This window comes from Eleginops maclovinus, chromosome 9 (genome assembly GCF_036324505.1).
Source record: "Eleginops maclovinus isolate JMC-PN-2008 ecotype Puerto Natales chromosome 9, JC_Emac_rtc_rv5, whole genome shotgun sequence".
In the NCBI taxonomy this organism is placed as follows: domain Eukaryota; kingdom Metazoa; phylum Chordata; class Actinopteri; order Perciformes; family Eleginopidae; genus Eleginops; species Eleginops maclovinus.
The window spans coordinates 8,187,243-8,201,401 of NC_086357.1; the positions used below are offsets into that span (position 1 = coordinate 8,187,243).

The following is a 14,159-nucleotide window of genomic DNA, read 5'->3' on the forward strand; positions in this document are numbered from 1 at the left end:
AGAGAAGAGTTGCTACATGCCAGATTATAGCTAATGTCCATCTGCAGTCCCTGGGTAGGCATATACAGAATCAGAATCAGAATCCCTTTATTCGTCCTACAAAGGGGACATTTGAATGTGGTACAGTAGCAACAGAGCAAAAGACAGCTTTACAAAAGAAAATATGCATTTAACAAATATTAAGATAGAAAAACACACAATTTACAAAAAAACCAAAAACAATGAACAAACATTAAAACGTTTCCAAGTTCAGATCACATTAGGGATTCAAACAGATCCAAAACAGATGTATGAAATATAAATACTAGTCATTTGACAATGTAAATATAATTTAAAAATTAATTTAAACTAACAACTCAATTTACAGTAAAATGGATGTAGGCAAGACTGGTTGCCCAACATCCTTCTTTTTGCATCATGGGAAAAAGTGTGAAAATCTGAGCAATGTTTTAAGATCAGCTAGAAGCATGTTCCAATGTTTGATGGCCGTAAATGAGAAAGCAGATTGTGCAAATTGAGTTAATAATGTAAACACCTTATTTTTGAAAGGTAAATCACACCATGCATGCCTAAAAAGAAAGAACTGCTGGATGATAACCTACTCCTTAATAAAGATTTAAGAAAGAGGTGTCATTACAAATGATTTCTAAATATTCTGCTAATCAATACATTTGATTGGCAGATACAATACAATAATTTAACAAAGCCACCAATTTCTCCTTCTGTGGTGAATATTCACAAACTCCTACTCCCCTATTGTGGCATGTTTATTCATCCAAAACGGTTAGCCTGTGAAAATCTGTGATTGATCATATTTAACACAGTTTAGATTGTCCTGGGTAATTGTTGTGTTTGCCAGGAGCTTCAGGATCACATTTTTTGCACAATGAAATACACAGAATGACAAGGCAAAAACAATACCAGCGTGGCTTTCCTGTCTTTTTTTTTCTTCTGTTAATGTACATTAAATGTCCCTTTATTTATTTCATGGTGTGGAATAACTTGGACTTGATTTGGCATTTGTTGTTCCTGCCTCTAAAGCCAAGACTTACATTTCAAGGAAAAATAGATCTGAGCTCCATACAGATCTGTTCAGTCATGAAAAATGTGCCTGGGAAAAGTAACTCTTTTGCAACAGTTGTACATAACGTTCACACATAAGTTGAACATTACTGATTTTATGGTGCCGCACCCTAAGCAGCAGCGTACAAAGTGTAAAGAGCAGAGAGAGACTCCTTAGATATTAAGCAGAATACAGGTAACAGCTGGAAGATGAGGTGAGCTTCTGACTTTGTATATCATTTCTGAAATCAGTAACCATTTTAATACATACAACATTTTGGATCCATAGTCACTGATCTGATTCATTCCTCCATTGTCTCTCTGCTTGAGGTATTAGATACCTGGCTCTACATGTATGTTGATTTATTGTGTTTTATATTTATGGGTTTTACATATGTTTATTATGCTGTATAATACTACGCTTCATTATAACAGTGGTACTTTATACTGCTGTCAAATACGTATATTTGATACTCTGTTATCTATCCTATATTACTTTGCTATTTTGTTGATAATATGTTACATAATATTTCTACCTTTCACCATATGTTATCATATGTTACACATCATAATGTATGTTACAGATTGTTCAAATCGTATTCTGTGTTTAGTACTGACTTTATATACTTTATATATGTATTGTGTACTTTTCCTCATTTAGTTTCACACCTTTTATTATGTCTTTCCCTACTTCAATTTCTCTACTGTGCTGTCTTTTATTTTCTATCTGTAATTTCTTTCTTGGTTTACTATGTGTGTCCATTCTTTGCGATTTATGGTTTCCTTCCTTTGTTCACTCGTTTTTTCTAATTATTTTTTTTATTTATCTTTCAGCTGTTCTCTACTCTTTCTCTCCTTTTCACTTCCTCTCTACCTTTTACACTTGTCACTTAATTTCTTATTCCTCTCATTTTATTCATGATTTACTCTTCGGTCGTTTTTCTGTCCTTTCTTTACTTTGTTTTCATTCAATCCAACAAACCAGCAGTGGTCATTGAAGAAACACCGGCTGAAGATCTGCACTCTACTCTACACTATTATTCCCTCAGACACTCCTTCCTTCCTGTTGATTCAATGTTTCATCTTCCTTCCTGCTTCCTCATTATGATAATTACTTTGATCATTCTTAGATTTCACAGCACACGCCACAGAGCACTTATATTACCATACTGCACAAGAACTCTGACACCTTTTATCTGTAATCTCCTTTAGTGCTGCTCAGGGTCAAACACGACTGGAGGCCCAACTGGAGGCCCTGCAGTGCCACTTCACCTGGGATCTGGACCCAAGCAGGTCCAAACTTTTCTGTCTCAGGGACAAGCTAGAGGACATCGGCACAGAGGAGGGATACAGCTGGCTGGGTCACATTTACAACCTGCAGGGGTTCATCCACTACCAGCTGGGCTTCACCGATGATGCGTACCGTTTCTTCAGCAGGGCTGCAGAGGCCTTTCGCCAGATTAGAAACACTGTCTCAGACGAGGGTCCTTGGTTGGTGGTGAACCACGGGAACCTGGCTTGGCTGCACTACCATGAGGGAGAACTAGCAGAGAGTGAGGCTTACATGTCAAAAGTTGAGTCCCTGTTGAATGAATATCCATCTCCATCACAGGAGGAGCTCCATCCAGAGATCTGTGCTGAAAAAGCCTGGACCCTGATGAAGTTCAGCACAGACAAAATGCGGGTGGCTGCAGATTACTTCCAGAGAGCTATCAGGATGCAGCCAGACATGGTAGAGTGGCACACCAGCCACGTCATAGGGTTGGAGAATGCTCTCAGGCACAGAGAGAAAAATATGGGGGCTGATATCTTCGATAAATTGAAAATTGCCAAGGAACATGATCCAGAGAACTTGTACCTCACTGCGCTGTACTTTGAGGCATGTGCTAAGAGAGGGAAAAAAATTGAAAGTGAAGCACGGGAGTTGGCTAGAAGAGTTTTAAGAAAGCCCATCAGCAGCTACAGTGGTTTAAAACCATTACTAAGGCTTTACAGAATCAATGTATCTATGGATGAGGCCATTGACTTGGCAGAAGAAGTTCTGGAAAGACATCCGCATGAGCGTTACCTCAAGAGGTGTGCTGCAATCTGCTACAAAAAGAAGATCTTTCTGCACAGGGACAATCCATTGGAGAACGTTTTGATTGATCGAGCAATAAGTCTCCATAAAGAAGTCATCACTCTTTACCCTCTTTCTTCCCTTACAAGGAAAATGTCTCTTGCAAACATATATGCCAAGTCCAATGACCAAGGGAAAGCTGATGAGATATACGAGGAACTGCTGGGATGTGACCTGGATGCGGAAGGTGCACAAATGCTTTACAACAACTACGCACAATATGTACACCACACTCGAAAAGAGAGCTACAAGTCGATAGAATATCACATCAGGGCAGCAGCAATACCGCAACAATCTTGCTATCAGAGGAACAGCCTCAGAACTCTGGAGAAGATCAGAGGGAGAGGCAGAAATCGGATGTGCAGAGAAATAGATGAGTTTCTGACAAACATACAACACTGAGAACCTCTAAATTGGACTCATGTTCATGGTGGAAGCAGTCAATGCAAGATAACCCAGGCCTGGACAAGTCTTCCATCTTATCTTGGGATCCCCCCAACACTTTTCCACTGCAGATAAGGAGTTGAAGGAGAACCAAAAAGAAAGGAGAGTAATTTTGCATAAGAAGAGCTAGAAGTGGAAGTTAGAAAATGTTAATGTTTCGATGACATAATACTTCATGTCTATACAGCTACATATCATTTTCTAGATTAGTTTCTCTCAACAAACTTGTTTCTCTCAACAGGCAGATATTTCAAGCAACAACCTCTCTACACAGACTTCATACTTCCAAAGAGCAGACGAACACTGCATTTAAAGTTATGTTTTGGCAAAGGCTGTTCCTCATTTGAACTTTTTCATAACTTTAGTTTAGGGGCTTTAGTAGACAGCCATCCCTGTCAGCAGTAACAGAGGTTATTGGTCTACTTGTGGATTGGACAGATAAACATTTCCACCGCTTTTGTGGAGTCAATGTATTTGAAAAAAGTGGAATTGACTGAGCAGTTTTGCTGTCAAGGACCGCTGGTTGTTTGAACATGTTGATTTCCATACTGCAGTCAAATGAGCCATAACCCATGGTTTGCTGGACTGAAAGCAGCCAGGCTGCTTCTTGGTACAGAAATAACATTTCTCCTAGCTGGAGCTGGGAAATGAATGGATAAAATACTTTTGTTAATCAGCCATCTCAAAGTATAACGTATTAACACTGGAAATGTATATAAGTTCTGGAGATATATAAAAGTTGATATGCGCAGTAGCCCTTTACTTGAACTTTAACATGAATTACCTCATATCGCAAGGTGGTCTTTTTATTTATAATTTGTATTTCTGAGATGGGCGAACACAAACCTTTGGTTGCCTGACCTTTCTTAGTTATTTGTATTGAAAATATAAGACTTATGCATTTCTGGTATGTATGCAATATCAAAGATCACAACATCAAAAAATGTCTTTATCAGGAATTATAAAAAATAAATTCAGAAAAATGTGTTTATAGTTTATATTATAAATATTGAATTTTAGTCTTATCACATATAATATATAAAAATCAAATGTAGCTGTATGGTTACATTGGTAGATCCGTATAGCTCAGTGGGGAATTATTTGTGCTACTAGATGTGTTAAAACTACCTGATAGATAAGCTAACTTCAGAATATGTAACTTTTCCAGAGATTCCAAAACTACACCACTGTTGTTATATTAAAAATGAATGAAATGATTATTTAGGATGTTAAAGGGATTGCTAGCAGTAATAAACCAACTGAGTGTTATCAGCAGCACAGCAGCTCAATAAAGCTTTTTAGTCATGTTTACCTTTGTCTAGCACAGTGTGCGATTGTGGTCTGAGATGAAAAGGGTTGAAATTGTCAGTCGCCAATCCCTAACAGCCCGGATTTAAAAAAACGTATTTATATGTCCATGCAAAACAGATAAACCAGGAACCATTTCAAATGAACATTTATTTGAAGCTTTAATTTGGTTAGTACACATTACAGCAAGTATGCATATACAGTATATTCCAGAGATAATAGCACAAAAATAACAAGAACATTGGATGTGTACACCTTAAGATCCAGAAACTACAGCAAAGCAAGAGTACATTTTTGACTTACTCATCGTGTAACACAAATGTATTAAAAATGTTTTTGATATGTTCAAAATACACATGTGATTATATATGGTAAATAATAAAAGCTCCTATTAAATTGTTGCTTATACGTACACACTCTCTCTCCACCTCCCTAAATCATTTGCAAAAAAAAGCAGAACAAGAAACATAGTTGAAGAGGAACATGACATAAAATGTCTTTGGATATTAAAATAATTCCATTATCGTGAATAATTTTGGCCTCGATTGAAAGGAAATACTCTCAAGTACAATGCAAGAATTTTACTTTGCCTTTTTCATATTTATTTATATTAGTTTTTTTAAATTGGCATGTTCTGTATTCATTTGAATATTTCAATCTGTGTACAAACTTTGGGAGTTGACATTATTGGTTAGAATGCGTATAATTGTACCATGACTGATGAAAAGGAGATGTGCTATTGACTAATATTTAAATTGTTTGGACGAATAATAATAAACATATCACCAACAAAAATCTATTATAATTGGTACGTCATTATGTTTTTATCAGATTTTATCAAGCTAACCTTCCGGCTATAATAGCTGTTATGTTTTGCTCTAATGGGCAACAGACACAAGGAGTCCGAGCCAAAAAGGAACAACACTCAGTTTGACGGTCCAGGCTGAATTACATTGATTGGTTGCACAGCAGAATGGTCCACTGAGGAATTTCAAGCCAGTCAGGAAGCCCAGGTCAGAAGCAGACTTACACATGTTTTCTGAGGCACAGCCATGGTATTTCTTGGAGCTTTTTCCATCCGAAACTATGGATGACAGAATCACTGTTAAACTAGACTTTTACAGATCTCCGAAACAATGTGGAGGAATAGTTTAAGCCAGTGGTGAAATGTAACAAAGAACATGAACTCAAGTGTTGTTCTTAAGTATTATTTAAACATAATTGTACTTTACTTATGTGTTTCTATTTGATGCTACATTATACTGCTACTCATTTTGAAGGCAAATATTGTACATTTACTCCACTACTTTGTACATATAAAACCACATGATATGGTCATGCTATATGATGCCCTGTACTTTTAATCAATACAGTATTTTTTTAAGTAACTAGAGTTTGCTCAATATTAATGGTAATATTAACAAATAATAATATTCTATAAAACCAAAGACCGAGCCATTGTCCATAATGAGTACTTTTACTTTTGATACTTGATGTTAACCTTGCTGGTAATACTTCTGTACTTATACTTAAGTCAAATTCAAATGTTTTAAACTCATAGTATGTTGTAAGTGTTTCTTCCACAATAGTTACACATGCTGAGATCTTTGTTGAATATGCAGAATAAGGACTCACCTGTCCCTTTGAAGCAGCGGTTCTGGTTTCCCATACACTGTACTGTTTTGTTGTTACAGACAGTACCGTCATCACATATGAAACACGTCAGATTGTTTAATCTCCAAGCTGGAACAGAACAGCAGGCACGTCAAAAAAATGCCAAAACATCTCATTGTAGTAGTACTTTTCAATACATTCCGATATATAAATGGCACTTCTTTTCATTAATTGTAGTACTTATTTTCACTTACCAGTCACATCAGCAGTTTTGCAGTTGCATGTGTCGCAGCACTGAACCGATGCATGGAGAACTTTGTCACCAAAGTTGAATGAAAATGTCTGATTCTTGGATTCACAGATGGAGGACGACACACATGAACTGGTTTGAGTTTTCGTGCCTGTAAATTAAATATGCAATTTGTCAAATGTAAAAAAACGAATTAAAAAATATCTATATTAAGAAATATTGTTTAAAAAAAAAGAAACTGACACATTTATTTTCAATCTTTTTGCACTTTTACCATGTTCAGCAGCTGTTGCACACTGTTCAATGGCTTAACAGGCTTTATTCCCACTATGACAGTTTACTTTTTTAAGAGCTCCAGCTGCACCAAAGACAATAATCAGTCAAATGATGTAAGGAAGCTGAGCATTAAGCATATTTTGCCATAAAATCACTGATTTACAATTTAAAATACTTGTACTTACTTACTTACTGGTAATTAAAGGCAACTCATTCATTTATATAGTTGCATTTTTACTACAAGTCTATGGTGTACACCTGTAGTGTCCTGTTCTCCATAATGTCTCCTTCAGATTTCACCTACATAGGTCACTGACATGATGTTTGGATTAAAGGCATTTCTGTGACCAGTAAAGAGAGCCTCATGGCATGTTTACACAACACATTTTTCCCTTAAATATTTTTGTATTAAATTCAGAACTTCATTTCATATAGCGTTTTGTATCTTATAAGTTTTAATTGATACCCAGATAAGTTCAGTTTAAGAGTGAGTTACCTGTGATGGAGAGCATCCAGAAGACAGTGAGGGACGGAATCAGCTTCATCATGATGAGAAGATGTTGCATTGCTCATATGACTGTTGAATCGTATCTTATATACGAACCGTGTTCATGTTTAAATAGAGGAAGATACTGAAGACTGCCCAAAAAGGAACAGGAACTGCATATACTACTTTGACTTTCAAATAATTGAATTATTTGCATTAATTAATTCTTTTTTTTCTATTTCTTCTTTGAGATGTCTATACTTTAGAATTGTGTAGTTCTTCACTTTATTTCTAATTATTTGCTGTGCATTGTATTATATTATGCTGCTGCAACACACACATTTCCCGGTTTGGGATTTGTTGGAGAAAACAAGTTTGTAAATAAGTTGTCATTATACAACTATGTAACTGCATGCTATTTGTACTTATTAAGAGACAGATAAAAACAGGAACAAAATGTTCCAGACAGATGAAAACAGGAACAAAATTACTAGACAGATAAAAACATTGATATGTTTAACCGCTTAGTCACGCGTCAGAGTTTCAGGTTCATGATGAAGTATTGACAATAACAAGTCATGTAACATGAGCTCCGTCTAATCATGTATGCTAATGAATAAAAGAGCACTCTCGGGGAAGTCCGGAGTCGGAGTTGGCAGAGATCTGGTGAAGAGCTTACAACTCTAAGACCCAGACCGGACTCCCCTTGCTGCAAGTAAAACTAACGGTGGCCCCTTATCTTGTCTGATTGTGCATGTTGAATTCTCTGAGCAACCAGATTCAGACACAGTCCGTCTGTCTTATCTGCAATGCAAATGTGGCTTTACCAAAGAAAGGGAATTTGGAGCGGAATTTCAAGACGGTCCCCAAGAGCTACGATACAAACTTCCCAGCTAAATCACCACTGCGCGCCCGAAAAGTCAAGGAATTGAAAAGTCAGCTAGCAGCACAACAGTCCATTTTTACCAGGCCCAATACCACGAGTAAGGAGAAAGGAGATTGTGTCTGCTATTCAGGATGTGCAGCTATCAAGAAATTCTGTTACACGGCGATGCGAGGGAATGGCGGAGGATGTTGAACAGCAATTGAGGAATGATATTGACACATGTAAGTGTTTTTCTCTGCAATTCGATGAATCCACTGATGCTGTGGATGTGGCTCAGCTTTTTGTGTTCATTAAAATGGTTTTCGACAATATGAGTGTAAAAGAAGAGCTGCTGACCATTTTGCCTTTGAAAGGGCACACAAGAGGCACAGATATCTTGCAGGTTTTTATGGAATTCGTTAGTAAGAGCAAGTTGCCCCTCTTCAAACTCATCTCCATTACAACTGATGGGGCTCCAGCAATGGTTGGACGTACTGCTGGGTTCATTGGATTGTGCAAACAGTCTGAATCTTTCCCGGATTTCCTGAATTACCATTGTATAATTCACCAGCAAGGGTTGTGCGGGAAGATTTTAAATATGAAAGACGTGATGGCTGTGGCTAACAAGATTGCGTGTCCTGTTCGGGCCAGGAGTCTGCAGAGGCGATTATTCCGTGCGCAACTGGAGGAGACCGGTGCAGAACACACAGATCTGCTGCTGCACACAGACGTAAGGTGGCTCAGCAGAGGTACATTTCTGGAACGATTTTCTGAATTGTTCCCCGAAATTGAAGAATTTCTGAAACGTTCAAACCATGCTGAATATGCACAGCTAGAAGACAGTCAGTGGCTCTTGGATTTAGCCTTTCTTACTGATCTGACTGACAAGCTCAATAACTTGAATCTAGAGCTGCAGGGTAAGAACAAACACATCATAATCATGATCAGCTCCGTCAACACCTTTAAATCAAGTTATGCTGCTATCAAGCAGGTTGCAACAGTGTGATCTGCGGAACTTTCCTCACATTGACACAGAACTTAAGCGTCAGGGCAAAGACTGTGCGGAGCTTGAGAGTGCACTTTATGATGATCAAGTGCAAAGCATCTTGTCAGAATTTGACAGGCGCTTTACTGACTTTGCATCCATTGAGACTGTTGTCAGTTTTCTCAGTTTTCCATTTGGGGAAAATATAGATGTGGATTGAATAACGTCCAAAGTGGCATCACTCTTCAACCTGGATAGCGGTGCTATTGAGAATGAGATCCTCACACTAAATAATGACATTGAGCTCAAATCAAGAGCTACACCTGACACAAATGTCCAATTCTGGAATCTAATGCAGAAAGAGAATTACCCCAACCTCAGACAAACTGCAAAGAATTTGACTGCACTTTTTGGATCAACGTATTTGTGTGAGTCTGCCTTTTCACATATGAAAATCATTAAGTCAAAATACAGATCCACCATGACTGATGACCACCTTGCGGCCTGCTTACGGCTGGCACTCAGCTCCTACTGTCCGGACTATGAGAGACTAGCTTCCTCCTCCCGGTGCCAGAAGTCCCACTAAGGTAGAGAACCACTTTTCCAACTTAAATTAGGCATTGTATTAATTGGGTTGTATGTTGTTGTGTTGTTACGGGTCAGTCCTAGGCCTACTTGTGCTTATTCTTTGCACAATGTACATTTACTTCAATAAATGTGTTATTATTGTTAAATCTTGATCTTTGTGTCAGAACATTGTGTTATTATATAGGTGCACAATTTATTGTGGCTACGCTATGGCTTTCGATATGGCTTGGTAGATCTCGACACACTATCAACTTTAAAAATAGATCTTGGTTCAAAAAAGGTTGGGCACCCCTGATCTAGCATACCTTAAACACGGCATCTTTAATGTTAATCTTTGACAGCAAAATCTTGAGCCCTTATTGAGTTCCCAGTTGCATATTTTATCAAGTTCCTCATACTTTTGCATAAATTCAAATTCAATTTTTCTGTGATATATTGGAGCCAGTGCTGACTGCAAAAACAAGGAAGTGTGGTTATCATGCAAAATAAATGCACGTATGTCAGTAAGGAAATGGAAAACTTATATGTATTCCTACTAAAAGTCAGATATGAGTGTACAAGTTGTATGTGTATGCATTCAACTTTAACCAATTCCATACACCACCATGAGCCACATATGTATAATGTCTTTAAACAATACATTTTCCACAGCCAAGGTTTGTTTTGGCTCTATGAATGCATCAAGCAGTATAATTGTGGCGGCGGCTGTCATCCCCATCTCAAAAGTCTAAAAAGAGGAACTCCTATTTCTTAACGGATAAACAGGTAGCAGATAAACCACATCCTAATTCTCAGAAAATATTTGTCACATCTTTTACCACTTTAGGATTACTCATTTCCTCGGTTAAGTATACAGTGAGTATGAAGTACATTCAGTATTGTCTTTGTTATGGTGAACATTCCAGACAGAACTGTGTAAGTATAATTGCAGTAAAGTCAGTATGGTCACAATACTGTGTTTTGTAGAGTTAGTATCTCTACAATACAATAAGTATTCCTGGAGTACTGTGTGTAGTACAGTGAGTCCCATGCCCTACTGAGAGTACAGTGAGTATCCTTTCAGTACAGTAAGTGTCACAGCAGTATTGTGTACAAGCAAGTACATTGGCAGTACATTGTGTAGTACATTGGGTATTGTAAGAAATGTTCGTTTATTTGAAGCCCAGGAGACGGTTTAAAATAAAGAAAGCAAAACTCCCTTAAAAGTTATAAAAGGAGTGTTTAATAAAAGGATGCAGTAGTAGGTTTTACAAAAGCTTCACAGCTGTGGCTCAATAGCCCGGGACACGCGTCCACAGGCCACTGACTGGGAGCTCATCAGTAGTTACTGTCTGGCGGTCCGGAACAAAAGAGAGCTCGATTTCACAATCCATACATGTTTTATAGAACCACCCCTTTCCGACCATACAAAAAAACAACTTCAAAATCAGACGCGCCCCGCTGTCGTGCTCTCATTGGTTGGTAGCGGGGGGCTGGATCCTCCTCTATAGGCTGACGTCGTCGGGGCGGGTCCTCTTATGACGTCACCGTCGCCATCTTGTTAGCGAAGTCCTGGAGCTGTCATCTACGATAGTCTATTATGCAATTCTTAGGAGGTTTATCAGTTATTAAACAGGCAACTGTATCATTGCAGCATCAATGAGTGAGAGGTAGAGGCGGTGTGTTTAGTATGTAACTCCACTGGTCCTTCTCCCTCTACTCATATATACAAAACAATATTAGCTTTATGCTATCTGAGGCTAAAAACAACATCCTGTAATACTACCGGAAATGGACAAATATGATCCGTCCAGAAACAGTGAATTATCTTTTAAAGTTCCGCTCTAATATATTGATTATTTCTAACAATCCCTCCTTACACACCTTTCAAACGGTGTGTAAACTATAATATAATCAATATGTTCTCCATTTGAATATTGCACAATACAGAATTGTATAGTTAAAAGTTATACATGATCATACAATCTTTTATTATTGAATACTTGTGGCTGAAATCCTGGAACGGCACCTAGAACAATAGCAGCAATTTCCTAAATGCGTAAACTCTTCAATTCCCTCCTTTCATATCTTGTGATGAGGTAAACAGATCATTTTCGATTCTAGTCCAGTGTAAATGCACTTATTCAATATGATCCTATATAAAAAAATAAATGAACTGTGTGTAAATCATAACAACAATCAACTCTACTATATAATACCAAGTTGTAATAAGTGATTAATCACATCCTAGGAGTAGTTTATAGAGCATTTCATGTATACAGTAATAAGAACTTATAAGACACTTCCTTCAGACGAACTCATATTGCTCATGGTCTGAATAAGGGATAGGATCATCCTGTTTTTCAATTAACAAATGTAACTGTTTTCTCAAGAGAAATTGACCTTTATTTTTGCTCACTAGAGAGGACCGTGGTGATCAATTGGTCCGCTAAAGTGCGAATACATAGTATGTAACAACATCCACATAGTACCAAGATTGTATCCATTCCTGCATTGAATAACATTGATTCATTATCGGAGTCTAATATTTACTGAACATGCTTTCTAACGTTCCTACAAAGGGGTCCTCTACTCCACTATAGTCTGCTAGCTCGATGATCAGGGCGGTAAGTCCTTCTAACGCTCTGGTTACTGATCCATCTGGGGAAGGGTTATTTGGGATGAAAACACAGCACAAGATTCCAATTAGTCTGCAAACACCCCCTTTATTAGACAAAAACATATCTAAGGCCACCCTATTTGCCAGGCCATCAGACTGGTTCCATCCAACTGTACGTGCAGTCCCCTTACTGCATCATGGGTGTAATTTATGAATCTCTGCTGGTTGTAGTAAATATAGTTGATCCAATCTACATTCTTGTTGATTGTAGGCCAAAGAAATATTGATTCGAATCCTGCAGTTATCTGGTTTCTAGCTTTAAACTCCCTCTCACCAACTACACCAGTGCAAATGTTCCAGGCCAGTCATGGGGAATGCCTGGACACAAAATTTTAGTACCACTGTACCACCAAACATCTGCCCTGGGGTATTGTACGTCAGCCACAGCAATTCCTGAAAGAAGGTCCTGGCTGGTTACTGCTGTTGTGGAATTTCACCATCGTAACGTTCCCATACTGCCTCATCAATGCAAGATCAGTAGAGCCTGCTTTGTTCTACCGCATACACAACCCAATCTTAACCATGCATTAGTGCCTTCATACCATATTTCCACCGCTATAACCTTCTGCACAGTCGATGTACTCAAATATGTCACCAGTCTATTATTATCCAGTATATAAGCCTGCGCTGTTCCTATATGAGGGACTGCATTCAGGGAAGAATTTGAATCTGCCGTTTCAGGGACTATCTCCGCTTGGGGCTCAGCTATTTCTATCAAAACCGAGCACATAGGAACCCTTCCAGGAACCTCAACCCCTAATAGTAAATGAAATGAAGTTGTTTCTCCCCTTGCTTTGAATAGATCATCCAATACCATTTCATGCTTTCACCGTACCAAACACACTCTGTCATTTACCTTTCCTCCTATTTCATGTCTCTCGGGGGATAACACTTCATTTTACCCAACTTTGTAACTGCAAGCTTTCTGTTATTTTTATCCCAACCAGTCACATAATCAACATAATTCGACCACTCATTCAAACCATCCTGTATTTCGTTGAAACAACCTGTATGTTTCTTATCTGTTTCAAAACACTAAATAAGTAAATTATGAAAGTTATGCTCATCTGGTATTATCTGTTGTGCAACATTTGTTCCCGTCATTGGAAATTCCTTATGGTCTAACGTGACTTCAAAACGTTATTGGCTTGTGCCATAATTACAAACAAAAATGAAATGCCCAACTTCCTTCGGTAAATTATGTTACATATTGCAATTAGCTTTGAATTTCCAATAAGTATCTAAATTATTCCTACATTTTAAAATCCCCATTTCAAGTCAAAATGCAATATGTCAACTCCTCTCATTTCTGGAGAAGGATACACTGAATGTGTAGATAGAATAAGACCCAGTAAAACCATGATGCAGCCAGAATGAATGTATTTCCTGGCTGTTGTTCCTGAAAAGGTGTGGATGAAATATACTTCTGTATCAGAATCAATTACCCACGGCTTCCCGTTCCTGCCAATCACTTAACCTCTTTAGATGTATCAGCTTTCTCC

At 37.9% G+C, this 14,159-nt stretch overlaps 1 protein-coding gene across 1 annotated transcript; it reads left to right on the plus strand.

The window, feature by feature from the left end:
* The first annotated feature begins 1,241 nt into the window (after positions 1-1,241).
* On the plus strand, positions 1,242-4,936 carry LOC134869901 (interferon-induced protein with tetratricopeptide repeats 5-like). Its single transcript, XM_063891853.1, has 2 exons — positions 1,242-1,277; positions 2,275-4,936. Exons 1-2 carry the CDS (start codon positions 1,273-1,275, stop codon positions 3,581-3,583), a joined length of 1,314 nt encoding a protein of 437 aa, XP_063747923.1. The 5' UTR covers positions 1,242-1,272; the 3' UTR covers positions 3,584-4,936.
* Positions 4,937-14,159: the final 9,223 nt, after the last annotated feature.